The sequence below is a fragment of the Drosophila mauritiana genome, chromosome 2L (genome assembly GCF_004382145.1).
Source record: "Drosophila mauritiana strain mau12 chromosome 2L, ASM438214v1, whole genome shotgun sequence".
Classification (NCBI taxonomy): Eukaryota; Metazoa; Arthropoda; class Insecta; order Diptera; family Drosophilidae; genus Drosophila; species Drosophila mauritiana.
In genome coordinates this window covers 19072998-19099367 of record NC_046667.1, presented here as the reverse complement: position 1 = coordinate 19099367, position 26370 = coordinate 19072998, and the positions used below count along the sequence as shown (strand labels likewise).

Genomic DNA, 26370 nt, shown 5'->3' with positions numbered 1-26370 from the left:
CAACACTAGACAAAGATATAATGCAACAGCGATGGCAGTTCGGCTTAAATATAGCTTCAGCTTTAATAAATTGGTATATAATTATATAAATTATATTAATGCACATGGCTGCAGTAATTAACTAGGGTACATTAGATGTAAGCCTTATACTTTTATTAAGGCCTTTAAAATCGAAAGAAAAGTAAGCAAAACAACAAATTATGTTGTGTAATGTTTGCTACTGAGTTTGTTTCCTAAAAGTACGTTGCTTTTTATTGAGAGTTTCTTTTTTAATAACATAAAAAACCCAGAAAGAAAGCTTTAGAATTGGAGGGAATGCTAACCCCTCAAAATATGTTGCATACCTAAATGCTTCTGTGGGTGCCATAACATTTATCTTTTGCAAGTGAGCGTATGCTTTTATCTTTTGCAATTACGTTTTTGTAGCTTAAGGCGTTACGTAAGCCCCCTCCTCTTACCAAAAGAAGAAAACGAAATATTTAATATTTATTTAGCTGATGAAAGTAATTCTTGTTTGACATATTTTATTTTTTAATAGTAACCCAGTCTTTTGCTTTAGTTAAGTTGTGAAACACATCCTTTTCTTGGAGCTTAGAGAAAAACCCAAAAAAAAAAAGATATATTTTAATGTAAATAAGTCGCAGTCATTTTTTATTTCTCTCTTAGTCATTTGATTTATCCTTATGATAACATTCATTTAATATATAAATAGCAAATAGTCTAGCTTAGCTTAAGTGCACTATATACAGAATTAGGGATAAACGGCAGGCGTTCCTAACTGGCCAGGCTACCAATCTTCTGGTAGAGCGACTTAATGGCGCCAATGCTGGTTAGGACCATTAGGACCATAGTGACGACCTGCATGAGGACAACGAAATCCTGCCCTTGTCCTCTGAAAATTCCAGTCTGCGTGTATCCGTAAAACTGCGCCATCATGGCGATCACGAAGGCGGCGAAGCTGAGGACCACATGGAAGGTCTTGTTGACCAAGGGTGAGATGGTCCTGCTCAGGCATCTCGCCAGGAAGGCGACAAGTCCACTCAGCAAAGAGATCAGGCACAGGACGAAGGCGGCGAAGCCCAGGCGAGCATGCAACGTGACGCTGATTGACCAATCGTCACGTATTAGTTGAATCAAACAGCCGGCCACGCCCATGCCGCCCCCAAGGATCTGAAGGACCACGTGGAAGGCAGTCTTGTATTTCCGGGAGTAACGCACGGTTAGCCAGCTGCCGTCGTAGAAGCACATCATTCCCTCGGCCATCAGGAACACAAATCCGAAGGTAACCAGCCAGGCATGCAGGCGAATGCCCGAGAGGTCCTGGCGCAAACAGGTCCAGCTGACCCAAATGGTGACGAATCCTATGCACAGCTGGTTGATCACATATAGCGCCGATTCTATATGCTGCAGCACTGAGGTTGGTTTTGATTTTTCATCGCTCATGGTGGCGCTGCTTTAGAATTGTTTCACAAAAATTGTAATTGCAATTTCAAGAAATTGGTAATTTTAATTTCAAGATATTGGTAATTTTAATTTCAAGAAATAAGTAATTTTAATTTCACAAACACTGTTAATGAAGATTCACGGGAATTGTAGTTTAACTTTACAAAAGTTGTTAGTTTGATTTTAACTTAGTTTCATAAGATTTCTAGGATAAGATGAGATATTGAATTCCTATTAAAATTGGCAGGAATCACTTGAATATCCTTTATAAGGATTCTTATTAATCGTAATCCCTAGGGATAAAACCTTTTGCTATCAATGCAAAGGATTTTTTAGGATTCTTCCTTATGAGAACTGCCCCTTGCGACTATCGATCCGCCCTGCATTAGCTATTACAAGGCACTATGCGGAACTGAGGTTTTTATTGCCTTCACAATGGCTTTGTGACTTTCACCAGACTGGCATACAATTTGTTTGCTATCGGGTTATCAGCGACACATTTTGGGTGCCCCATTCTAATGCAGTTGACTTAAGGGATTATACAATATTATTGAGTGGTCGGGCTGCATGTACACGTTCGCAGTATCGTGGGCGAGGAGATCTAATCGACCTTATCGACATCCATTCATTCACGCATCGATTTCGGGGCTTTCGGCACCAAGCAGGATTAGCATTCACGGGCGCTCGAATATGCGATCGCACTCACGTTGACCATTCCCCGAAAACGTCATGAGCCGGGGGCTAAATTTAGAGGGGTTATTAATATTAATTAGACTCTCGTCACTCGAGTGCTCGCCCACTCGTGTTCCACTTATTGATAATATACATAATACTCATGTAGTCCTCCTGTCGGATCGCAAGTCAGCGCAAGTCGGCGCCTTATCGGAATGCAAAATCGCACGTACCAGATAAAAGTTACCACCTACTTGAAAATATAGAAGCATTGTTGATGTCTTTGGGCCAAATGTCTGGGCAGGCAGGTGAACCTCAGCCAGTCACCAAGTCACTAAACCACTGAGCGACTAACAGACCGAGACAGATAGATTCCAAACCATCCACGCGCCTAAAGCACTGTGGTTGTGATAAACCATACCCATTTTGATCAAATTAGCTAGCGCAATGTTTGCAAATATTTATTGCTGACTCGGCAGTTTCATATCTGCGATCTGACATTGAAGGTGATTAAGCTATATTGGATTTAACTTCGAGTAGTGCCATAAAAATGCGGGCTATAGGAAGCGGGTGCCCTGATTAAAGTGACATGGCTTGATTTACGGGGCTGTGGACTCCAAACTGGAACTTTAAGTGCCTTTAAAGTCGCCGAGCTCCACTTTAAGTTGATAATATTCGGTTGCCTTCCGGCCATAATTATCATAGATAACTACACTGGAAGGCTTAAGATTGGTCACTTCAAGTGTTCTGTACGCCTCGACGGGAATGCATTTGCTTTCATTCTTGGCCAGACTTTCGAAGTAGACGATGACCACGGAGTCTTCGTTCTTGGTATCCACGGACTGCGGGAAAAATCGATCATTTGACGGGGTTATATTATCATTCAAAGAGTTGCAAACTCACCCCAACTCCTTCGACATCCCGAATTCTCTTGAAGCTCGATTTATCCGCGCTGTATCCGGAGGCCAGGGACACCTCCATGACGGCCATATTCGAGGCATTTGTGCTCCTCTCCACGAACTCCACGCACACGACTAGCTCCATTTTCGATGACAAGCTGCCGGATTTGAGCGTAGTCTGAATACCAAAGCTAGGATTGGCCTCCGTCTCCTTCTCCTCGACGTCGTACCCATAGCTAATCTGGATGAGAGCTGCCCCAGTTCCCTTTGCCCGAACCTCCAGGCGCTTGGTGTCCAGAGGGAAGTTAATCGTCTGGGTCAACAGATTGCACGGCACTAATCTTTCGGATATGTCTTCGTTGCTGATGCTCACTTCCCAAGCGTTTTGCTGGTAGCCCCACTTTTCAGCGAACTCAATCAGAGCTGTGAGACCAACAACTGTCTTCTGGCTGGACTCGAAATCCCCATGAATATTTCTCTGGGCCAGGAGCCATCGAACGGTGCTGATTGCTGACTCTGGCTTATCCACTTTCGAAGCCATGAGGGCGAGCAGGGCATATGAGGTGATCTCGACATCTTGAGGACTTCCGTTCTGCACATCCTCTGTCCACCAAATTTGATCATTTTCCTGCATTGCCACGGATCTAAGTTGCGACACAAGCTTATCAGATTCCGGAGACTGAGACTTTTGCAATGCATATATGGCCATCGACTTGGCCAATGACACTGTTTCAGCTGTTTCATCGAGCTGAGATCTAAGGAAACTCACCGCCTTGTGTATGGCTACCGTATTGGGTGTGGCTTGTTTCTGCAGAGCCAACAGGACACTGGATGTGAAGAAAAGAGAACTGCCGGATCTTGAGAAGTATTTGAAATCCTCCGTGAAACTTCCGTCTTCATGCTGGCGGCTCAGCAGAAAGTCGTATCCCTTTTGCAAAATTGTACGATCTATATATATGAGTGACCTAATGTCGCCCAAATATCGCAGCACGTAAGAGGTTAACCAGATGGATCCGTTGGCTTTCGGAGGGTCAAAGTAGCTAAAGCTCCCATCTTCGTGCAAATAGTTTAGTATATTTTGATAGCCCTCTCTTAAGTTACCTTTGATTCGGGTGTCCAAAGCTTCGTCGAGCTTTTTGGTTCGATTAAGGTAGTTCCACACCAATAAGTTGACTACCATTTTGGACATGGTCAGTTCGCCAGTGCCATGCGCTATTGATCTATCCAAGTTATGAAGGATCGGACCGAGGGGGTCAGTGAATAAGCTAAACTGGACCAGTCTGGAGTTTGGGAGGTCAAATTGGAAGCTGCTTCTGTACTCCTGATTGTCCTTTAGGTTCACTAAGATGGCGCGATTGCTGTATTCGATGTCTCTTCCTTTGTCTTCGATAACCATTAGCGACTTATAAAAAGTTGTGTTTTCAACTGAAGTGGTTGCCCTAAAATCGAGTGGAATAAAGTTTCCTGTGTACTTGGGGCAGAATTTAAAAAACACGCTTTTGGCTCCGTATTCCTCGATTTCAACGAGTTGGGTCTGGCTATATTCCAAGGAATCTTCGAAGCCATTTGCTTCATTGTCCAGTGCTAACTGCACTTTCAAAGGATCGGGTAAATGGTTGACGATCAGAACCGGAATCCTGACCGTTTCTCCTAGTTTCACTGAGTACGGCAAGTGAACGAAGAGCGAGTAGGGCTTGATTGTTCTGATTTGTGTAAGGTTACTTTGGAAGATACCCAATCCTTTTTCCGGATGCAAAGAGAAACCCTTGACTATCCAAGTGCCCAAGGTGTCGGGTAGCTTTATTTCCAGGTCCGTCACCTCGTTCTGCGATTTTCTTATTTCCGAGAACAGCCAAGTTTCCGTAGGTTTCAAGGGATATCGTAGGGCAGATTTTCCATTTTTGGCCGACATCGATCGCGCGGATACGTCTTTGTCTGCAGCAAATAAATACCATTAAGAGTCTATTGTAATAAAGTATCTTTATATAGTTACCCATGTCGAAATATCGAAAGATTCTTTCCTTGATCTGGGCGTTGGTCATGGTGACTAGACCAAGACGCGATCCGGGAACATCTTGGTAGGTGTGCAAATGGACATCCTTCAATTGGTCTTCCAAATAGGACAGGTCTATGTCATGATTCCTGGGAAGCTCCGTTGGGGGCTTGTCAAAAGACAAAGCATTTGACAGTTTATTGGTATAGAAATGATAATCAAGATTGTCATGTTTTATAACATCTGTCTTTATCCTCCCTGAAATCCTTTCGTCGATCGCCAGGATGCCGACGTAGGAATTGGGTTCCGTTCTGATTCTTAGCTTGACGTCTTCTTCAGGATGTCCAGTGCTCGGTGCAGTTATACTCATTTCGTTGGCAAGACTCATGAGAACTTTGTATTGAGACTTGGTGTGCTGAAGGACACCCTGATCGTCCACATAGTAGGCGTAGATATTGAAATGGGGCGCTGTGAGATGCGTAGCCTTCAAGGTGAAGTTGTAAGCCGTCTTGGGCTCGTCGAACTCAACTCTTTCGGTGTGGAGGATGAGACTACGGGCAACTATGTTGTATATGAAGTACTTGATGGGTTCGTTGGAATTCAGGGTCACCCGGAACTCATCGCCAACAACCAAAGCAGCTGGGAAGCCTTTGTCATTCTTGCGTCCATGTATCTGGAGGAAGAAATCCACATCTATCCGAGGTGTGAAATAAGCATTGGTCACATCTATCATGAAGCCCATCGATTGTGGGATTGTTTGCTGGATTCGATGTTCTTCGCCCTTATACGCCACTGATATATCGTAGTATGCCAAGTATTTATCATTTTTTGGGAAATCAGAGAGGTTTGCCTTGAATTCGTAAAGTCCCGATTTATCCAACTGGCCGACGAACTCAAAACGCTTCTTTTCGTCAACTTCACTCAATTTTCTGAAATAGTAATCCACTTTTTCCACTCCTTCGCTGTAAATAAGCTAGAATAGATTTAAAGCATTAATTAAAGGTTTAGTTATTGCCATACTTGTAAAGTACCTTAACCGGTGACTTGGATTCGGATACCAGAGATCCATCTAGGTTTGTAATCCTTATAAGAACCTTGTTGTCCTTTTCTTTCCACGGCCTTTGGCATGAATAATCTGCACATGTAACAATATAGCGATTTTCAAGCAAGTAAACGTATGTAGTCTTAGTGACTACTTCCCCACTATCATCATCCTCCACCGCCGCCTTTATTGTGGCTATATATGTGGTCTGGATAGGAGCTATGTGCTTGGCAATGTCGGTCAGATCGATGTGAAAGGTCGCCAGACCTTTGAACACGGCACCTTTTGCTGTTATTGTGCGATTATAAAGGTTATCCTTTTTCTTTTCCGTGTGTAACTTAATCTTTATTTCAGCTCTTCCGTTCAGGGGGTTTCCATACGAGTGCCTTGCAAAATATAAATTAAATTAAATTATATTATTTAAAAAATAATACATACATACTACTTCCCAACTTACTTGGCTCTAAGCACTATCTTCATCTCGTTTTCCTTTATACTGACAAACTTTGGGGTATCTATCTGAACCGAGAACCTTGGCAGCCCCTCGGGCTTTACGTGAAAAAAGGTGAATGTACTCGTTCGAGCTCCGTACTCGGCACCATCAGCATCTTCGAGTCTCAGCTCCCACTGCCCAAGAGCTGCCTTCTTGGACAACTGAAACTGCCCGGAATATATTCCGTCGCTCACTTTGCTTTTCCTGGCCTTATCGACCTTGTTCCTTTCGGGATCCAAGAGGCAGATAACCACATCTTCGGCATAAGTATCTGGTCGAAGTTGTTCATTTAGTACCAAAACGCGATAGTTAATCTTATCTCCAGGGATATAATCGTCCTTGTCAATTAGTATGATGGTCACCGGAGCATCGTGTTGGTAGTAAAGACCAATGGAGTTCTGAAACTTAATCCCCGACACTCCTTCAGCCGTCAGCGCATAGTGACCCGAGGAAAGGTCAGGCACTTTAAAGGTGACCTCTTTAATCTCTCGGTCCGTGGGTAGGTCCACGGTCTGGGAAGCATTATACGAATCTCCTGAGATGGCAAGTTTCAGGGTGACTGGTTCCTTGATGTGATAAACCGCAACGGTTACTTTGAAGTCCCGATTGGGGACTATGGATCCGGGCGCCACTACACTATACAGTCTAAAGTTAAATGGAGAAGTGTAGAAAATTAACTTAAACAAAATTTATCCCTTAAATTAGGAGTAAAGAAATTTTAAGCTTTTCTTGACTCTGAGTATCTTTGTGAAATGAGATAGTTAAAAAGTACTTTATTAGGTCAAGTGCAGATTGATTTTTCGTCACAAAAGTTGATTTCAGAGCTTTTGCATATACAAGGTGCGTTCTTCACTTGTTTTTTACGCCGACAAGAGGTATTTTGTTTCATGTTATCTATCAAACAGCTATCATACACTTATAAATATAATCACAAAGGGTATTTTCGCAAACAGGTTTTCAAATTTTATAGTGTTAAATAGTGCTAACTTACCCCACATTGCTTGCCAACACATAAACGTTCAACCACGAACAAAATACACAAACAAGGACTTTTAAGCAACCAACAGAACTCATTATCGAATTTTAAGACACTCTAATGATCATATTCTTCGAAGGATAAAACAGAACTAAATGTGCCTCCTGCTGCACTCACAGCAGAACCTTGACTGGTTAACTGGAATGGTCAATGGACCCATCGTCTTGGGTCCGCACCTTCCATCCTAACTCAAAGTCACCAGTCATTCCTGTTCTTCTAGTTTAGGCTGGATTTAATACCAATTTGCCACATATGTACTTGCTTCTATGTAAAAGATTGAACTTCTTGCAATGTCGCACGCCATTATATATAAGACCATTTCTCTATTATATTATGTTAAAGTAACAAATTCTTATAAAATTATCCTTTATCAATCAATAATTTCGAATCGATAATCATTAACTAAAATATGGTATCGTCTTTATTTACTTGTTATTACTTATTATTGAGTAATATTCGGTGGTCTTGCCAGTTGCGTCATAATAATCGTAGAGGACAACTGAGGATGTTTTTTGATTGTCCACCTTTTAGGTTCTATAGGACTCGAAAGGAATGCTCTTGATGTCGTTTTTGGGTAGATTCTTAACGGCTACAATGGAGTCTTCATTTTTAGCCTTCACAAACTGAGAAGGAAATGATAAAATTTGTATTTTCAAAAGTCATGTCACCTAGAATTCTCCTTCACGCTTCCAATCTCTCGGATAGCCTTAAATATATCCTTATTGGCGGTGTATCCTGAGGGCAGGGATGCCTCCAAAATGGTCAAATTATATTCCTTGAACTTGTCCTCATCCACGTATTTCATACAAACGTATTTCAACCAACCTTGAAACTGGGGTGCGATTGCTTTTTAAGAACATTGTACCGATAGCTTATCTGAATGAAAGCTGGTCCAGTGCCCTTGGCATGGAGCTCCAGGGACTTGGTTCCCTGGGGAAGCTTAATCTTCTGGAACAATGAATGTTGTCCGATATGGATAGCACTTAGTTCTCATTTAGTTTGACCGACCTTGAAACAGTCACATCATAATTCGCTGCCCTAACTTGGCTTTATCACTAGATTTTACTAAAGCTGTAAGACCAATAACTGTTTGTTGTCTATAGGCGCAACCACCCAAGTATTTTTGCCGTAATGTTGTCCTAAGGTTGTATGTATTCAGTTTTATAATTAATCGAAATGTAACACTGCGATGAGTTTGAAAGGGCTGAAAAATCCTCTCGAAGGTGTACAATCCCGGTTTTTTAAAGTGACCGTCGAAAAAGTACTCCTTCTTTTGATTTTCAAATCCATGGACTCCGGTAAGTGCAATCTGGGAAAACGAAAAAGTATTGAAAGGGACGTTTAGGATTACGCATCATAATTACCTTGACTTCCGACTCAGTGTCGTTGACCAAAGATTCGTCCAAGTTTTGAATATGGATGGAAATCTCATTGTGCTTTGCCTTCCAAGGCATAAAGCACAAAATATCGGCACAGGCTACAATATACTGATTGGGAACTAAAATAATAATATGCCTTGCCATATACTGGATTTGAAATATTTTTAAAATGTATAACCAATTCTTGGTGCAGCCAAGGAATACACCCTGCTTGATAGATAGGAATTTGGGAACATATATCTGCAAGGTGAACGAGGTCAGAGATCGATGAGTCACCTCGAAGTGGAATGTCTACCGATTGCTTTGGGAATTCTCGACACCTATCATCCACTTTCCAGGAGCAGCATTTTTGGACAGGTAAAACTGACCATCAGCAACTTTGCTTCTGCCAGCTGAGTCTACGGTTATTTCTTGAGGATCTCTAAGGGTGATAGCGTAATCCTCAGTACGTCGTTTTGGTCGCAGTTGTTCAACCAGAAACAAAACTATTCACACTATATCTACTTACCCTTGAGCATTGATGAGATGTATTAACGAAAGAGAAGCACATGGGAACCCAACAAGTTGATCTAGGAAACCAATTTTGATTCCTTTCCAAATTAGAACTGCATCTGATAGCTTTGCTTAGAAGAGAACTAATGTCCACCAAATCCGACACTTGACTGTTCAAATGCGATCTGTAATTTACTTACCACTGTATGCTACCAGTATTTTCCTGTTCGTCTACTTATGCATCTTATAGTTTCAATGAGGATAATAATAGATTTTTGCGGGCTGTCTCGCCTATCTCGATGTTGCAACTCCGTTGCGACTCCAAGTGACTTCAAGTAAATTTGTTTCGATTACGGTAAGACAACAAATTTGTTGCACAGACTTTCACCCAGTGTCCCATTTAACAATGAAGATCTCCTCCATCTCAAATTAAGTTTTAGTAAGATTTAACCGACTCCTTAACAAGCATTTGAAATTTGGTGGTTCTCTTAATCAAATAAACATCATTGAAAATGTTTGATCCTACAATGGCTTGGTATTCAGAAACATTTCCATTTTCCCGAAGTACATAAATAATTTTCTTTCTATTCCAATTTGCAAATTGATCCATTGTATCGCAGTACTCAGAATCTAAAGTTAGTTGAAAAACTCCCTAACTCAAATCGAACTACGATAAAACAATCAATTGGTTTATGGTGTTTATAAACTGTTTCTACATTTACATGTCTGATGCGTTTCGTCACTACGCTAGAACCCTTATTTAGCCCAAAGCAGTAAAAGATACATTTTGTATATACATTATAATCACAACTTTATTTGAAGTAAGGACAGAAAGTATTATTGATTCCTTTTGGTTTGGATACTCTAGCACTTGCTCTTGCACTCGTCACCCTCGCAAATGTCGCAGAGCTTCGAATCGATGGAGTAGTATTCGGTGGCCTTCTTGTTCGTGTCATAGTAATCGTAGAGGACCACCGATGATGGCTTCTGGTTGGCCACCGCATGTGTTCTGAACGCCTCTATGCGAATGCATTTGTCCTCGTTCTTGGCCAGATTCTCGAAGTATATGACCACTACGGAGTCACCGTTCTTGGTTTCCACCAACTGCAAAGCGAATAATTTATAGGTGATTAAAGAGAAAAGTGTACAGGTATTAGGGAGCCTGAAACTTACCCGCACACGTTCGATGTTTCGGATGTCGCCGAAGCTATCTTCATCAGCAGTATAACCAGACGGCAGGGACACCTCCAGAATGGCCATGTTGGATTCCTTGGACTTGCCCTCCTCCACGTAGTCCACGCAAACGCTTAGTTCCAGATTGGCTGGCGACGATTCCGGCAGGACGGTGGTTTGAATCTTAAAGCTGGGCTTCGGCTCCTTCTCCACCACGTTGTATTGGTAGCTTATCTGGACCATAGCAGCTCCAGTGCCCTTGGCCTTAAACTCCAGCGACTTGGTGCCCTGTGGGAACTCGACAGTCTGGAGCAGCAGGTCATTTTCCTCCGATGTGTTGAGCTTCTCGGTCTTTTCACGCTTTCCCTTGTTGGAAACGGTCACCTCCCACTTGGCCGCCTCGTAGCCCGACTTCTCAGCGAACTTAATGAGGGCGGTGAGGCCCACAACCGTGTCCTGGGTGGAGGCAAATCCTCCGAAGCTATTACGCTGGGCGATCAACCAGCGAACGGTGTTCAGAACAGAGTCGGCTGTCTCTTGGTCTGATTCCAGAAGGGAAAGCAGTGCGTATGATGTGATCTCCACATCCTGACTCCAGACCCAACACCACCAGCGTCCGCAGTTCCTGGAGGCACGCAGCTTATCCAGATCCTCGGTCCACCAGGTGCGATCGTCCTCGTGTTTGGCCAGGGACTTAAGATTGGCCACCTGCTTGGCAGCTTCCGGCGCCTTGGCCTTTTGCAGGGCATAAATGGCAATGGATTTGGGCAGGAGCTCAATAGACTCGGCGGTATTGGCGCTTAGATAGGCAACCGCCTTGTCAATGACAGCCTGGTTCGGTTTCTCCTCCTCCAGCAGGGCGAGCAAGGAATTTGCGGTTAAAGTCAATAGAGATCGCTGGGAGCCATAGAAATACTCTCCGTGTTCCGTGAAGCTACCATTTTCCGCCTGTCGAGTTAACAGGAATTCGTAGCCCTTGGCCAGGATCTGCTCATCCAAGTCAATTATATCCTTGATCTTGCTAAACGAGCGCAGGACATAGGCCGTCAGCCAGGTGGAACCATTGCGCACTGGATCCTCCTCCCTCCACTTGGTGGGCCCAAAGGAACTGAAGCTGCCGTCGTCGTGGCGATAGTGCAACATATGTTGGTAGCCCTCCTGCAGATTCCTCTTGATGCGAGCGTCCAAAGCAGGTGTGAGTTTCTTGATGCTCTTCAGGTAGTCCCTCACCAGATAGTTGGGCACCAATTTGGACATGGTCTGCTCACCGCAACCGCTGGGCAATCGCAAGAGGTTCTCAAGGTTCTTGACCACTGGTCCCAAGAGATCACCCACCAATCCGAATTCCACACGCTCGGAGTCGGGGACCACATCTTCCGGCACTTCTAGCTCGAAGGTGTTCTTAAACTCACCCGTATCCTTAAGATTGATAAAGAATGCCCTGTTCTGGTACTGGGTAATTCCTTCGGGCACTACCTTTAGCGGCTTGTGTATAGCATCTCCGGCCAGCGGTGAGATGGCCTTGAATTTCAGCAAAATATTTCCAATGACCTTGGGTCGGATCAAAAATGAGGCTCCTGCCGCTTCGTTTGCGCCCACTCTGATGTTCTGCGTCCGCTTCTGGTCACCAATCACCTCATTCGAGGCATCCACGAAGTCGTACTCTTGATCCTCGTTGTCCAGGGTCAGTTCCACGTCCAGTGTCTTGGGCAGGTAGTTAAAGACCAGAGCCGGTACATTAATCACCTCACCTCGCTTCACGGAGTATGGCAATCGAACGGAAACAAAGAACGGCTGGAATGTCTTAATGTTTGTCTGATCATTGGTGACACCTAATCCCTTCTGGGGATGCAGAGAAAAGCCGGTGACCACCCAGTTGGTGATCGTATCGGGTATGGTCTTCACCCACTTGAAAACCTCCTCCTCGGTGCTCTCGATATCGGCAAAGATCCAGGTCTCTGCGAAATTCTTTCGCACTACTGGGGCTGCAGATGCAGACGCACTCTCGGCGGAGAATCCCACGGCCTGAGGCGCTCCGCCAGCACCAAGAGCGGAATGGAATACCGCACTGTCATGTGCCACTGTGGTCTTCCTCATGGCGAAAGAGCTTCCACCAAATCCTTCTGTAACTTCCAATAGTTGCATTTAGCGTTGATTATTACTATGAAAAATTTATACGTACGTATACTGTAGACTGGGGCGGTGCGATTATAGAAGAAGTAGGCATTGGTCATAGTCACGACTCCAGTTCGCTCTCCGGGGTAGTAGGAGTATCCACCCTGCCAGGGAGTGGAGGTGTCATAGCCATTTAGGCGCCAGTTGAAGGATTCCTTGTTCAAATCGTTGTTGCTGCCCAGCAGGAGGACACTCTGATCGACGGCCAACAATCCAACGAATGACTTTGGCGCCGTCTTGATCTCCAGTGCAACGTCGGCACCCGGTTTCACTTCCTCGGGAGCCTTGATTTCGATCTGGTTCTGCAACTCGACCTCCACACTGAATGTTTCCTCGGTATATCGGAACTCTCCAGTCTCATCCACGTAGTAGAAGTACACCCGACCATTGGGAGCAGTGAGGAAAGTGGGCGTAATGGTTACGTTGACGGACGTTTGGGGTTCCGCGAGGTCCACACGCTTTGTTTCCAATATGTTTCCACGTCCCACAATGTTGTACACAAAGTATTTGAGCGGGCGACTGGAGTTGAGGGTTACTTGATACTCCTGACCGATCTTGAGGCTGCAATAGAAGTATTGTATATGGTTAATAAAAACCGTGTAACCACTACTCAACTAAACTGTACTCACTTCCAGACGTCCTTGGGCCTCTGAACTTGGGCCCTGAACCATTCCTTTTCCTCTTCAGAGCTGGGATTTTCAATCTTTTTTGGTTCCCTGTAGGGATAGGTGGTGTACAGCTCTCGTTTTTCATCGACGAACTCCAGCTCAATGCTGTAGTAACGAGTAAAGTTGGCGATATCCGGCAAATCGGGAAGAACCACCTTGAAAGGCGCCACACTGGACGCATTCAAATGGCTTTCGAACACAAACGTTTTCTTCTCAATCGTGGGCAATTCCGGTTCTTGACGATCTATTCCAAAGGAATAGAAAGCATAATTGCGTCGAATTCCTTCAGTGAACTTGGCCTAAAATTAAAAGGGAATCATATGTAGTGAAAGATCAATATCTCTTAGGATTTCTAACCCACCTTCACAACAGACTTGGTGTCTGTAATTAGTGTGCCGTCGACATATGTAATTTTGAAGTTAAGTTCATGTTCCTTGTCGGGTTTGAAGGAGAAGCAAGTGGAGTAGTCAGTGCAGGACATCTCATACCGATAGGGATACAGTTGCACTCCGCCTGTTTCATTGAGCTTCACGCCGGTGAAGTCTTCCTCCACGGTAGCCGTAATCTGGGCAAATGAAGAAGAGGTCTTGTGCGGCAGATAGCTGGCGAAGTCCTTGAGATCCATGGTCAACTTGGCCTTGCCACCGACCATGTCGGCGGTGCCAACAACAGTATGTCCGGGGTAATCCGTTTGCACTGTCTTGCCGTCCACGTTCTGCCAACTGCTCGTCGAATCCAGATGGACATTGACAAGAACTTTACCATTCACGGGCTTACCATAGGTGTAGCTGGAGGATAATGCTGATATTAGAACGTCCTTAAGCATAAAACTTCGGGTAATACTTACTTGGCCTTCAGGACGACATTGAACTCGCCATCTCGTACTGAAACCTGCTGCGTGGCGTCCATTTTGACGGAGTACTTGGGCAGCACGTACTTCTCCACCTCAAAGTTGACTTGCTCATCCGAGCGACGCCAGCGATGACCAAATCCTCCAAATTGTTTCCGACCACCGAAGTAAATACCTCCGTCTGGCTGCTGCTCTCCATTCTGAACCTGAAGGGACCAGGAGCCCAATGTGGCGAACTCGGAGAGCTCAAATTTGCCAGTGTACACGCCACCGGTGGTCTTAATGTGTTTCTCCTGCTTGATGCGGTTCCTCTTGGAGTCCTCAAACCAAACCACCACGTCATCCTTGGCGGTATCTGGCAGCAGGTTCTCGTCCAGGAAGATCACACGATAGTTGATGGTATCACCGGGCTTGTACTTTCCCTTATCGGTCTGGATTTTAATGTATGGCTTGAAATTCTCCCAGTTCAGCTTGGTGGAGTTCTTGAACTCCAGTCCCTTGACGCCCTCCGCCGTCAGATTATATTCACCCGCCTCCAACGGGGGCAGTTTGAAGGTGATCTGCTTGAACTCATCGGAAGTGGCTAGTTCCACGGTCTCGGTTTTATTGTAGGAGGGTCCAGTGATGCCCACTTTCAGGGTGACTGGCTCCTTGGTCCGATGGACAGCCACGGCCACATTGTAGTCACGGTGGGAGTGGATGGTTCCGGGACCCACAATGGTGTACTTGCTGGAAGCGAAGAAAACATCAACATAATTGTCTTAAAAAACAAAACAAAATCAAACAACAATTCGATCATAAAACTATTCTTACGATGGATCCAAAAAGAAAATAATATAATATATAATATTTTATTTCTATTTGGAAATATTTGTAGTAGCTGGTGCGTATTTTATTTCTTTATAATAGCTATAGTTATCAATATTCAATATTAGTATTATCAATATAAAATTCTTGACCACGCTCTATGAATTCAAAAATAAATTTATATTGTCTAATCTCAAACACAGAAATGGAACTTAAAATCTAAAACGGCACCATTAACCTCGTATTGATAATGTTCCCAATCTATAAAAGGCAATCCAAGATTCTGTTTAAGTTTTTGAGTTATGGTTTTTTTGATCTGTGACAGTAAATGATGACATCTACATATGTATATATAACGGATAATGTTTCGGGAACCTGAGCTTCTACTGAAAAGTATGAAACCGGCTTAGAGATTACATAATTCCAGCTTTTACGATTAACAATCCCGCTCGCACTTACAGTCCCCGATCACGTATACCAATATTGTTAGCCTGAACATCATTAACTTTTTTGGATTAGATTTTTTCCAGCCTTTTATGTTAGACTTCAAGCTTCTGACATTTTTAATTGTGTTCCATAACCCACCTTCATATTCGTTTCTAATTACTAATAATTGGCGGCACTGTAAAAAGTACAGACTTAAGATCGTGTGAAAGATTGATCAGCGAAACCATTAAGGCAAACAAAGTATGTGACGTGATCGTCTTGTTTGAGTAAAAAATATAAAAATCCATATTCAAAATGGCTTACAGTGAAACTCAATTAGCATCACAAGTTCGGCTCAACAATAATGAAAAAAATAAAACACCCCTCAACAAGGTGAGATTTAAGTGGCGATGGCACCTTCAACTCAAAATTTGAATACGAGATATTAGTTCGGGAGAAACTAAACCACTTTTCGGAAAGTATTCGAAATATCTTTTAAGTGAGATTGAATAGTTCTGAAGGGACGGATTTCCAATTCTACGGCTCTGTAAAATACGAGTAGTAGTCTCCTTCAATACACTTAGGTGCTCATCGTCACTACGTGGACAGCAGTTTACTGTTCAATCTTAAAGGTGTGATAAAGAACGATGGTTGACATTTGTTAAATACATATACATGTATATATATTAAAGTTAAATTGTTTTTTTTTTAAATATGTGTAACACGAATATTGGGTTAGTGATTTGTAAAAACCGTGAAAACTCTCCTATAAAACCAAGGACAAACCAGATGGTATAAACAATTAAGCTAATAGGTGATTTTGCGTATAGATAACAACTTAATTACCTTGATGTTCATTAAAAACGGCCCTATCTGTATATATGCATACTTAATTAATTGAAATATTCACCGACCGCCACACAGTGGCTGTGGAAATAATAGTGGTACTAAGTAATAAACATAGATAATATAGGTCGGACTGCAGTAATCTGTGTTTAAATGTTCGAGTGAGTCGGGAATCCAACCACTAGCATAGTAGAGAAATGGCTAAACATTTTAGTCATCCGTTTTTATTCAAATTATCGACCGAATAACCGAAGTAAGAAACAATGCGTTTTATAGGCCAACTTTGAAAGAACTATAGTAAAAGATATCTGATTTCGATAATCACCTCTAACTTCACCTTCGATAACTTCCTATGTATAACCGTTTTTAGATCGATCCGATCATATAGTATATGTGGTATATGGACTTACCCCTCGGCTTTTACCGGTTCCATCGTCTGCAGCAGGGCCAAAATCCCACAAAGCGTGACAGCAAAAGCGTCTGCGCGACGCATTTTGATTGGGTTGGTGGTCAAAGGAGGGCAGGAAGGATGGAAATAAGAGCACAGATATTATAAGGTTAAAATGCGGGATCGATTTGGTTAGCGACTGAGAGACTAAGCGACTACGACCGACTGGGCTCAGAGCCGAGCTGGGACTGGTTCGGTTCGGTGGCCCACGGATTTGTTATAACACCGAGCGCCTCTAAAACCCCAGGCCCGGCAAACGAAGCCGAGCTCCAGCGAAGTCGTAAAAAACAAACTGATAAAAATTATAAGTAAATAAAACGGGCAGAGTGTTGTTGTGTTGTGTGTGTGTGTGTGATGGTGTATGTTTGTAATCGCTTATGTGCGCCCACTGATATCGATGACGCGAGTTGGACAAACAAAACCAAAACAATAATAACACGGCCACAAAAAACGCCGGCACTCGAATATCAATACTCATTCGTGAGTATTCACTTGGGCTAGTTGCCGCTAAAATATCATTCGTAATTTGATTTAAGCAGGAATTTATGGGAATTTACTGGTCAAGGGGATCAAAGATGATTATTTCTAATTATCTTATGTACAAATATTCCATTCGTGAGTATTCACTTGGTCCAATTTCAGCTTAAATATCATTCGTAGTTTGATTTTAGAAGAAAGTCATGGGAACATGCTGCTCAAAAGAATCAAAGATGAATGCTTCTAATTTCATCATATTTTCCAAAATTAATTCGTGAGTCAAACGGTTACAGCTAAACATCCATCATATCTGCAATACAGGATGGATTTATGGGAATTTACTGTTCAAAAGCATCAAAGATGAATGTTTCTAGTTTCATTATATTTTCAAATAATGATTCGATTATACACTTGGACCAGTTTCAGCTAGAATATCATTCATAATTGAACTAAAGAATGGATTAATAGGGATTTACTGCTAAAATGTTTCCAAAAATGAATGTTTCTAATTTCACCATGTTTAGAAATGAATATATTATATGCATATTACGAATAGAGGGCGAACAAATAGGCGTGTTCGTATAGAACAACAGAATGTTGGTATTGCCCGTGGGCCGACTGATAGCCCATGAGTGATATTTCAGCTATTTGTCACAGAACTATGGTCATGCAATAGTCAAATTATAACAACTTTTCCATATTTCGTGTGGGGTTTTTCGATAATTAACACTTTAATTGTCACCAATAACTGTCGCTTCGTGCTTCGCAATGATTTGAGATATAGATTTTCCCTTTAATTAATTTACGTACATGAGCGGGTTTTTGGAATACCCCAAATGATTTTTTGGGAAGATCTCGCTGAAAATCCCAATATATGAATTGAATACAAATATTTATGTTTTTGTCGTGTGGCAACTGACGTGCGGGCAATATTATTTGGACTTGTTGACTTGCAGTGCCAACGGAACTGGCTTCTAAATCGGAATACGGAGACCAACTGACTAGGCGTTGTATATATATATGTATATACATATATATCGAAACTCTTTTCTGCTCTCTGAGTCAGCTGTTGTTGTCTTGTTATTTGTCGCTCTCTTGATTTGCCGAATGATGACGTCACTTGGCTGTATTTCACACTGCCTTGCAAATGAAACAGGTATATAATGTAGCGATGAGTAATGCCAGTACATAAAAGAGATTCGCTCAACTGCGTTTCTCTTGGTGATTCCCCGTTTGGTCTTTCTCTCGTGCGGTTCGGTTCCGCGTAATCTATAAGTAGTGTTATTTTGAATACGCTGCAATCTAGGAAAGGGGTTAGCTTTAAAAGGCTGTAATCTCAGGATTAATTAAATTTTTGTGATGTAATTTTTACTGAAGTGAGTTCGTTCTACAACTGCAATTTATTAATTTGTAACAAGTAATCGTCCTTTGCTTTTACCCAGAAAGTATACTGCCTGCAAAACGGTCATAGTTACTATCCGAATATAATAATATTTTTCAAGAAAATAATAATTTTCTAAGCTATTGTAAAGCTAATATATACATATATGTAGGCAAGAATAATTGAATCTTGAACCCTTTTTTTGTGAACTGCATACGTAATAATATTTAAAGTGCGCAAAGCTGAACAAAATGTTTTATTATTCCAAATTTCTAGTCGGTATATTTTGAGTTGGGAGAGCCGAAAAACTGGCATCTCTACATAAATATGAGATAGTAAGGCATAAATGGACATATGCCGCGATTATGTCTATCTGTTCAGTTAATCACTTCAGTAAATAAAAATACAAATAAATCCACGTATTTCTATGGCCTAAGTCTATTAAAAAGGCTAAGATAACACAAAGGTATACATTTGTAGAGCTACTCCTACTTTCCTAGTCATTTCCTTCAGATCTCATAACGCTACCTCAGAAAATTACCAATTAATATAAATGAATACAAATCAAACTCATACATATGTAGAATAATATCTAATAATATCTTTTTGTAGTCGGATAAGAACATTTTGTAATCCATTTATTTTGTATTGGTACAAATGCCTTGTAATCAAGTGTTATTGTGGGATATTCCCGATCACATTGCTCGCTTCTTATCTTTCTATTTGCTTCTCCTTTTCCTGTCTATTCGTCGCGCATTTGCTTTTGTTAGCAATTTCACAACATCGATCATCGAAGTGAACTTTTTAGGGTGGACCTAAACAGCATAATTTAACGTAGTTCAGTCTACCTAAATATATTCTAAGCGCAGAATTTGAAATCGTGAGATTATTCAACATTCGGTTTGTTTTGTTATTACCTTACTTTGATCTTAAATTAGAAAATGCCAACACCCTTGACTCTGTTTTTGGGAATCACTCATGGTGTATTCACCATGATTAACGCCGGTCAATTATCCAATCCGGTTTTAGATTGCTCCAAAAATACCGATAATCGCGTTTCGTCCAGCTGGAGAGCAATGCCAATCGCTGCCACCTGTGGCCGCTGCCGCCTTTCCCGCCCCAAGGTGAAAAACACATGAACGGGGCGATCCGCTGAGTCACTTTTTGCGAACGCCGCGCTCCACTGGCTTTGAAAGTGTGATTTTTCGGATCACGCTGGCTGAGCTTTCGATGGCTTTTTCCAGCTGTTCCATGCCGTCAGACCCTCAAAAGCGTTCTAACAACCGCCACGAGCGGTCGCGATCTTCGGTTTCGGTTTGTGGTGCCCAACTACTTGGATTCGTCTTATCGGTTCTACGTGCGCATCTCACGTAGCAGATAAGTGATTTTCGCGGAGCTAAGACATCCTCAGCATAATGGCAACTGCCGAATTGCAAGGTTCCTATGGAGGCCTCTACTTTGGCTTCTGCACACTGATCTCACATGTGCTTCTGGCGGGGATCACCGCAGCCATTGTTTACAAGTGCCTGGTGCTCAAATTGGTACACACAGCCGGACATGCCTTCTACTGCACAATCGGCGTAAGTATTTTGATTTCGGATATTAAATTGTTTAAAAATATGTGTATATATGAAACAGTGAAAGTTTGAGGTCAGGGGTAACAAATAATCGAATGGTTTCAAGGATATATATTTCTCGAGTGAGTTTTCTGTACCCCGAAGACCTATATACAAACCTGTTTACTATCTCTTAAAACTTCTACACGTCCTAAATCATTGTTCTATCTATCTTCTATTTCGCCATAGTTTGTGTTTTTCATGGGCGAGGCACTGCTGGTCCGGAATAGCGCATATTTGGAGTCCTCGTTGGGTCCATTGAACCTCAACCGCCTGCACGCCGTCCTGGGGCTGTTGGCATTCCTGGTCGGAGTCGGCGGAATCGGAATCAAGACCTGGCAGAAGCTGGAGCGCAAACGGGAAGACCCCAATGCCACCGTTCGTCACTTTAAGAGCAACCATGCTTTTTACGGTGGGTTCTCGTCGGTTCTTTTCCCAAATATAATGATAATTTATGCCTCCATCTTTCCCCATCAGGTATAATCGGCTGTGCTCTTCTGCTGGGTAGCGTTCTGAGCGGTCTTCCGCTGTATTTCATCAACGGTGGCTTCGCCTTGAAAATGTTTCATCGATTTTTTGGATTGTCCGGATTCCTCGCTCTGATGGTATCTCAAATGTTCGGATATAACACGGGATTCGGTCGACGACAGTGGAAGGCACACCACCAGAAGCTCTTCAAATTTTTCACATTTATTGCCACCATTACGACAGCAAATTACGAATTCCGGAGATTTGTGCGAGATGTTGCCGGCTTGGCGACAGATTATTTCATTGGATCAGATGCAACAGAAGCTAGAGAAGATCTTTGAGGCCTTTCAACAAGCGAGTAGTTCAGACTGGAACATCAATACTACAGGCCGTTTCCGAATCGAATTCCGAAACACAGTATTGTGGATTTTTGTATCACTCAAAAATAATTCGAGTGCTTTGCGGATTTGAAAGTCCACAATCGATTTATACTATACGTATAAACACATTATATAAGTGGAGAAGGCTTTTGTTGTCTGTCAATTGAACTCTACTTAAGTAAACCATATCAGGTATAAAAAGTAGTCATTTTAAATCATTTTACTTTGCGCATTTATTGCAATTTCACAGATACATATATACGATAACATTTTGTTGATTATTTAAAACATATAATAAATCTATTTTCACATTTATTTTGGCTACGAGATAAATCTAGCACCACAGAAAAACTAAGCTACGTAGTAAACTGATACGATAAAGTAAAATCCCTTCTTCATTGGGTTCTATAGATATTGAAGATACATAACAGACACATCGATATAGAATATGAATATTTAGTTGCGGGTCTGCGAGACGTGCATTACGTCCAAGGCAGCTGGGATATTGCCCTGGACCGACTCCAGGAGCTGGGTTAGCCAGGCGCCCTCGTTGCTGAAACCCATGGCCATCATGGCATGGATCGATTGATTGATGCGTTCATCTAATTAGGAGACATAATTAATACAAAGCGATAAGTGATTGAATTCGGCACTTACCAGTGTGGTAGACGGGGACCGTGCGCTTCTCGTCGGGAGCTGCTGGGGAGGTGCCGACGCTATTGGTGGTCACCGATGTGGTAGAGGTCGATGTACTCACCGTATCAACTTGAGCAGTCTGGGTGTTGGCCGAAGCCTGCTCCACGCGAGCCTCCTCATTCATGTGCTGACGCAATAGTTCGCCCAGCTGACCAAAATCACGCACCGGCTGCTGAGGAGCAGCAGTGGGATTGGTGGTGTCCAGATTGATCAAGTTACTATTGTTTGCAGAGTAAGCATTGTCAATAAGCTGCCACTCTGGATCCAAGCTGTCGGAACGGCGTCTATCCTGCTCTGTCTCGGTAGTGGTTTCCAATGGTTTAGGATTCAGAGGCTCTGTCTCAAGCTGAGCATCAGAGATCGAACCAGAAATTGATGGAGTGGCCGACTGGTTAACAGATGGCACATTAGACTGATTAGCCGATGGAGCGGCAGAGGGAACTGCCGACTGGCTGGCCGAAGATGCCGCCGACTGGCCACTGGATTGACTCTGCTCTTCTGGTTTCTTGTTCTCGGCACTGGGAGTCGTTGAGGGCGCAAATATTCCCGAATCACCCACATCAGTGGTATCAATCATCTTGGAAAACATTTCACTGAAGTTATTAAGAATTTCGATGCCAGCACGCATGTACTCGGGTGGCACAATCTGGGAAAGGTTATCCAGATTAATCACTGGAGTAGTTGGCTCAGTAGAACGTGGAGTCGTCACTGGATCTTCGGTTGAAGGGACACTTTGATCAGTGTTAACCTTCTTTGGCTCAGTTGGTTTGGCCTCGGATTCAGTTGCCTTTTCAGCGGTAACAGTGGGCTCAGCTTGTGGAGGACTTTCAGTTTGTTCTGCAGCCTTCGGTTTCTGCGGTTCAGCTGGTGCCGTGGCCGTAGTTGTGTTCAGCGGCAAGTTGGTCATCATCTCGACGAACTGAGACAAGACTCCTGCATGGCGGCGGGCGTGACGCCGTTCACGGCGACTATCCCTGGCTGGTTCGGGAGCAGGAGCTGCCTGGCTCGCCTCCTGAAACGGGCAATGTCCCCTGGAGCGCCGGCCACAGCGGCGTCCGAATCCTGGACCTGTGAACCAGGCATCGACCATACTGGGTCCATTGTTGGTCGGCATGCGCAGCATCAAGTGCTCAGGATGCTTGTGAGCCGACTCGCATTTCTGGCAAAGATCATAGTTGCTACACTGGACGCACTTGTAGCGGAACCCAATCAAGGGAGCCAAGCCGCAGCCATCGCATTGAACGGAATCGTGGATGGTAAAATTGCTCGGATCGTCGACAGAAGGAGCTTCAGCGTTGGCCGAAGAACCCTCTTGCTTGGTGGCCCTTGGCTCCTCTATGGGCGCCAGTGGAGCCACCTGAACGTGCATATTGCTCTCGCACTTAGCCAGGAAAATCTCATAGTCATTTTGGTTGACTATTTCGATTTCATCTTGATCAGCGTCTGCAAAAGTTTGAAAATGCACAGGAAAATAAAATCAATTATGAGTCAGTGAAGTTTTGTTATCAAAGGTGAATCACTGAGGGCTTAAGTTAGACGAATTAGCTACAGCTGCGGTTGTACCAGCAAAACCAATTTGATCTATGTAAATATAAATGAGTCTACATATACTTTACATATATATTATATATATTTATAATACAAATATATATTCAAAATATATATATGGTAATTTGAGAATTCAGAAATATGTATAATCAAAACTATTTTGTATTTGTGCAATTTATGGAACAGTGCATCTAATATGTTGACCACGTTTGTACTATACATATACATATACAAATTTATCAGTTGATGTGTCAACACAATTTTGCCAATGATAAGCATAGAGCAGGAATATCTAGGTGAATCCCTGCTGTGTTGGGCGAACTACGCAATAAATTGGACTAGTTTTGCAATAACAAAAACAAACGAGACTTAAAAGCTAAATGGTCAGCACTGCTCGGTCGGATACAGTTATGTATGAAAACGAATGTACATATATATGCACATTTGTAGCAATCTTTGGGACTCGACTCGATTGCAATTGCAAACAGCGAATAACTGTTTTTATGTAAAGCAAGCCTCTGCGACCATTTCATTGTGAAACTCACCGATCCAGAAAGTCCTTACGTCGCACTTGGGCAACTGGCGCTCCTGGAAAAGATACAGCTCGATTTCGCGACGCAATATGGTGTAATTCTGGGAGGGCATCCGCAGGTATGCATTTATCTTCTTCTGGGGTCCAGCGCTCTGGTAGGTGATTTTCAACAGCTTCTCCGGCATTTTCGCAACGTATTCTATAGTTTCAGCAGACGTTTGAATATATATATATCGATGCTGACGCGTTTATTCTCGTTTAACTTGTTGCGGCGAATTTATGTGACGGATTCTATTAATTTGGAGCTCTCGACTACTGCGTCGTTTCTGTTCGGCCGTTCGATTGTGTATACAAGTGCAGCTGGGCGAGAGCAGGTTTATATACCAGGCGAACTAGTTGCTCGAAGGTTCTTGAATGGGTGAGGCTCAAAATGTTGCAAATCACTGTGCTGCCTGCTGGGCTGCACTAGTTAATCTATCCCCAAAATTGTATTGTAATGCCAAAGCTGGTCTTTGGCAAAGATTAATAATACTTCGGTTATCGATAACGAGAATATTTTTACGTGGCTCTATCGAACTCACTACTTTCAGTATTTTTACATTCACATTTTGCTTTACGTAAAATTCCGCCGCATTATCGATATTTTTACGCATTAAATCGTCCACACATAAATACGTCCGTTAATCTAAATCTTTGTTTTATTAAATTGGACAATCTAGGTAAAAGTTAAAGCATCGAAAATAAAATGATGCCTCTGCGTTCGTAATTTACTTCGCAACTATAAGAATTGGGAGACAATAAAACGGTCAATCTGAACTGGGACAATTGGGGGTTTTTTCAAGATGTTTTGAACTCCGTCCACTATCTACTATTGAATTCCAAACCTTGCTTCCAAATTCCAAATTAACACCGCCTTCGAGGATTCTTCTCCACACTGAGTTTTCTCTTCGATTCCAAGAAAATGATCACGCAGAGATTATTAGTTAAAAGAAAACATCGTCATTATTTATACATTTTAAAATACCAAGTTGTATTAATCTGTAAATTGATAACTAACATTTTAAATATTGTTCAGTGGAACACAACTAAGGGGATCAACGGAGTGAATGATTTTATTTCCAATAACTTAGAACTAATTTTTATTCATATCATTTTAGGCCTTAGAACTTTTGAGCATCTTAAGCAACTGGAGCAGTTGAGTTGGAGATCTGAGCAAAAACCAACTTTTAATTAGTTTCTAAGCAGAATAACATATTAGTGTTGTACTAACCGGCTGGCAGTTTGAGAAGCTACAATTTGATGTTGTCTGCTTTCCAAATCAATCTGGGCTTGCTCAGGAATCTTAGTAACGCCTTCGGTGGAACCAGAGTCTGTGTCGGTCTCAGGATCCCTCTCGTACATCTGAGTTGAATCAGGATCTGGTGTAGATTGGCGCAACATCATTTCACCTGGCGTGGAAATAGGATTATGTCGGCGATTCGATTCTATTACCATAGTACTCACTCAAGTAGGACTCCGCCATGGAGTAGAGCAAGCTGGAGCTCATTTGAGGCGCCATTCCGATGACGACCCCATCCACTTTGAACTGGTAGTTCTCCCCACCCTTTTGCCGCTGGTCGTACAGAATGTCCTCGCGCTGGAAACCATTCTCGGAATAGTCGTCGTATAAGACGTCCAGCAAGTCGCTGATCACGTTCCTCGAATTCCCCGGCCTAATCTTGCCGCCAACGGGCTGGGCCAGAATTCTTCCAAGTGCCACAAGCAGCAGGGCGAAGACAAACAGCCGGTTGGTGAACTTGCACATGATGTTGCCCAAGCGAAAAGACCGCAGGACCGATGTGCTCCAATGGCGTGCGTTGAATGATTCCAGGTTCTCGGCCGCAGTGAAGGCGAGCCCACCTGGACCACAACTGGAGACTGGAAGACCAAGAAAACCCGATTTCTGGACACAGTTCAATGGCCGCCTCCAATCAGCCCAAAGACTTCCGCATTGCCAGGTTGCTGTGGGAACCTTTAGCTCGGCGCATTTCTAATGCTTCCCAGCAGCCACGTTCGAAGTCCGTTCCATTCGAGAGGAGCTATCTGCCTTGTGGTCGATCCTCTCCGGCTCCTCATCTAACCCATTGTCCGCAGATATCGCATTCAGTTTCAAGAAGAAACATCTTTAAAAAGTTATTTTTACGCATCTTGCGCCAATTTAAATTTGTTTAGTAACCCAATCTCTGTAAGCATGATTCCGAAAAAAGTTAACCCAATAACCTCGATTTGAGCCAAAAAGAAGTCCAAAATCTTCATGGCAGTACTAATTGCCCCGCCTGCAATAGACACAGCTAGATCTGTTGACTCTTCCAGTTATCTAGTCTGGGTGCAGTTCTGGGCGCGGGTTCAATGACTTGGACACAGGAAGGGGCTGGCAGGCACCTGCAAACT

General features: G+C 42.9%; 6 protein-coding genes across 6 annotated transcripts; 1 reads left to right on the top strand and 5 right to left on the bottom strand.

Moving 5' to 3' along the window:
- Positions 1-643: 643 nt before the first annotated feature.
- LOC117148702 lies at positions 644-2305 on the bottom strand. Its single transcript, XM_033316249.1, has one exon. It carries the CDS (start codon positions 1441-1443, stop codon positions 775-777), a length of 669 nt encoding a protein of 222 aa, XP_033172140.1. The 5' UTR covers positions 1444-2305; the 3' UTR covers positions 644-774.
- A 250-nt stretch (positions 2306-2555) lies between these two features.
- On the bottom strand, positions 2556-7702 carry LOC117148693 (alpha-2-macroglobulin). The gene is made up of 6 exons (XM_033316240.1): positions 7534-7702; positions 6507-7187; positions 6039-6435; positions 5008-5980; positions 3019-4949; positions 2556-2957 (listed from the first exon to the last, which is right to left on the bottom strand). Exons 1-6 carry the CDS (start codon positions 7614-7616, stop codon positions 2745-2747), a joined length of 4278 nt encoding a protein of 1425 aa, XP_033172131.1. The 5' UTR covers positions 7617-7702; the 3' UTR covers positions 2556-2744.
- Positions 7703-10243: 2541 nt separating this feature from the next.
- LOC117151033 (pregnancy zone protein) lies at positions 10244-17038 on the bottom strand. Its single transcript, XM_033318247.1, has 7 exons — positions 16805-17038; positions 14313-15044; positions 13827-14253; positions 13427-13764; positions 12805-13358; positions 10623-12745; positions 10244-10553 (listed from the first exon to the last, which is right to left on the bottom strand). Exons 1-7 carry the CDS (start codon positions 16885-16887, stop codon positions 10314-10316), a joined length of 4497 nt encoding a protein of 1498 aa, XP_033174138.1. The 5' UTR covers positions 16888-17038; the 3' UTR covers positions 10244-10313.
- Positions 17039-19849: 2811 nt separating this feature from the next.
- On the top strand, positions 19850-21479 carry LOC117151035. Its single transcript, XM_033318249.1, has 3 exons — positions 19850-20280; positions 20506-20728; positions 20794-21479. The coding sequence occupies exons 1-3, from the start codon at positions 20116-20118 to the stop codon at positions 21123-21125; spliced, it is 720 nt and encodes a 239-aa protein (XP_033174140.1). The 5' UTR covers positions 19850-20115; the 3' UTR covers positions 21126-21479.
- Positions 21464-24467, bottom strand: LOC117151034 (protein ref(2)P). Its single transcript, XM_033318248.1, has 3 exons — positions 23954-24467; positions 21822-23303; positions 21464-21766 (listed from the first exon to the last, which is right to left on the bottom strand). The coding sequence occupies exons 1-3, from the start codon at positions 24123-24125 to the stop codon at positions 21621-21623; spliced, it is 1800 nt and encodes a 599-aa protein (XP_033174139.1). The 5' UTR covers positions 24126-24467; the 3' UTR covers positions 21464-21620.
- Positions 24468-25034: 567 nt separating this feature from the next.
- Positions 25035-25808, bottom strand: LOC117150469. The gene is made up of 3 exons (XM_033317365.1): positions 25444-25808; positions 25211-25388; positions 25035-25148 (listed from the first exon to the last, which is right to left on the bottom strand). Exons 1-3 carry the CDS (start codon positions 25742-25744, stop codon positions 25094-25096), a joined length of 534 nt encoding a protein of 177 aa, XP_033173256.1. The 5' UTR covers positions 25745-25808; the 3' UTR covers positions 25035-25093.
- Between the last annotated feature and the right edge of the window lie 562 nt (positions 25809-26370).

What these genes read in the sequence shown, in the direction of transcription:
- LOC117148702 (XM_033316249.1), bottom strand. Translation starts at nt 1,443, where the DNA reads ATGAGCGATGAAAAATCAAAACCAACCTCAGTGCTGCAGCATATAGAA.
- LOC117148693 (XM_033316240.1), bottom strand. Translation starts at nt 7,616, where the DNA reads ATGAGTTCTGTTGGTTGCTTAAAAGTCCTTGTTTGTGTATTTTGTTCG. An exon ending in AATCCAAGTCACCGGTTAAG is followed by an intron (nt 5,981 to 6,038) that starts GTACTTTACAAG and finishes AATCTATTCTAG; the next exon opens with CTTATTTACAGCGAAGGAGT. An exon ending in CTTTCGATATTTCGACATGG is followed by an intron (nt 4,950 to 5,007) that starts GTAACTATATAA and finishes TATTTGCTGCAG; the next exon opens with ACAAAGACGTATCCGCGCGA.
- LOC117151033 (XM_033318247.1), bottom strand. Translation starts at nt 16,887, where the DNA reads ATGCGTCGCGCAGACGCTTTTGCTGTCACGCTTTGTGGGATTTTGGCC. An exon ending in GAACCGGTAAAAGCCGAGGG is followed by an intron (nt 15,045 to 16,804) that starts GTAAGTCCATAT and finishes CTTCGCTTCCAG; the next exon opens with CAAGTACACCATTGTGGGTC. An exon ending in AATGTCGTCCTGAAGGCCAA is followed by an intron (nt 14,254 to 14,312) that starts GTAAGTATTACC and finishes ATTATCCTCCAG; the next exon opens with CTACACCTATGGTAAGCCCG.
- LOC117151035 (XM_033318249.1), top strand. Translation starts at nt 20,116, where the DNA reads ATGGCAACTGCCGAATTGCAAGGTTCCTATGGAGGCCTCTACTTTGGC. An exon ending in CCTTCTACTGCACAATCGGC is followed by an intron (nt 20,281 to 20,505) that starts GTAAGTATTTTG and finishes ATTTCGCCATAG; the next exon opens with TTTGTGTTTTTCATGGGCGA. An exon ending in GAGCAACCATGCTTTTTACG is followed by an intron (nt 20,729 to 20,793) that starts GTGGGTTCTCGT and finishes TTTCCCCATCAG; the next exon opens with GTATAATCGGCTGTGCTCTT.
- LOC117151034 (XM_033318248.1), bottom strand. Translation starts at nt 24,125, where the DNA reads ATGCCGGAGAAGCTGTTGAAAATCACCTACCAGAGCGCTGGACCCCAG. An exon ending in CGTAAGGACTTTCTGGATCG is followed by an intron (nt 23,304 to 23,953) that starts GTGAGTTTCACA and finishes AAACTTTTGCAG; the next exon opens with ACGCTGATCAAGATGAAATC. An exon ending in GGTCCCCGTCTACCACACTG is followed by an intron (nt 21,767 to 21,821) that starts GTAAGTGCCGAA and finishes TCTCCTAATTAG; the next exon opens with ATGAACGCATCAATCAATCG.
- LOC117150469 (XM_033317365.1), bottom strand. Translation starts at nt 25,744, where the DNA reads ATGTGCAAGTTCACCAACCGGCTGTTTGTCTTCGCCCTGCTGCTTGTG. An exon ending in CATGGCGGAGTCCTACTTGA is followed by an intron (nt 25,389 to 25,443) that starts GTGAGTACTATG and finishes TTTCCACGCCAG; the next exon opens with GTGAAATGATGTTGCGCCAA. An exon ending in GCTTCTCAAACTGCCAGCCG is followed by an intron (nt 25,149 to 25,210) that starts GTTAGTACAACA and finishes GTTTTTGCTCAG; the next exon opens with ATCTCCAACTCAACTGCTCC.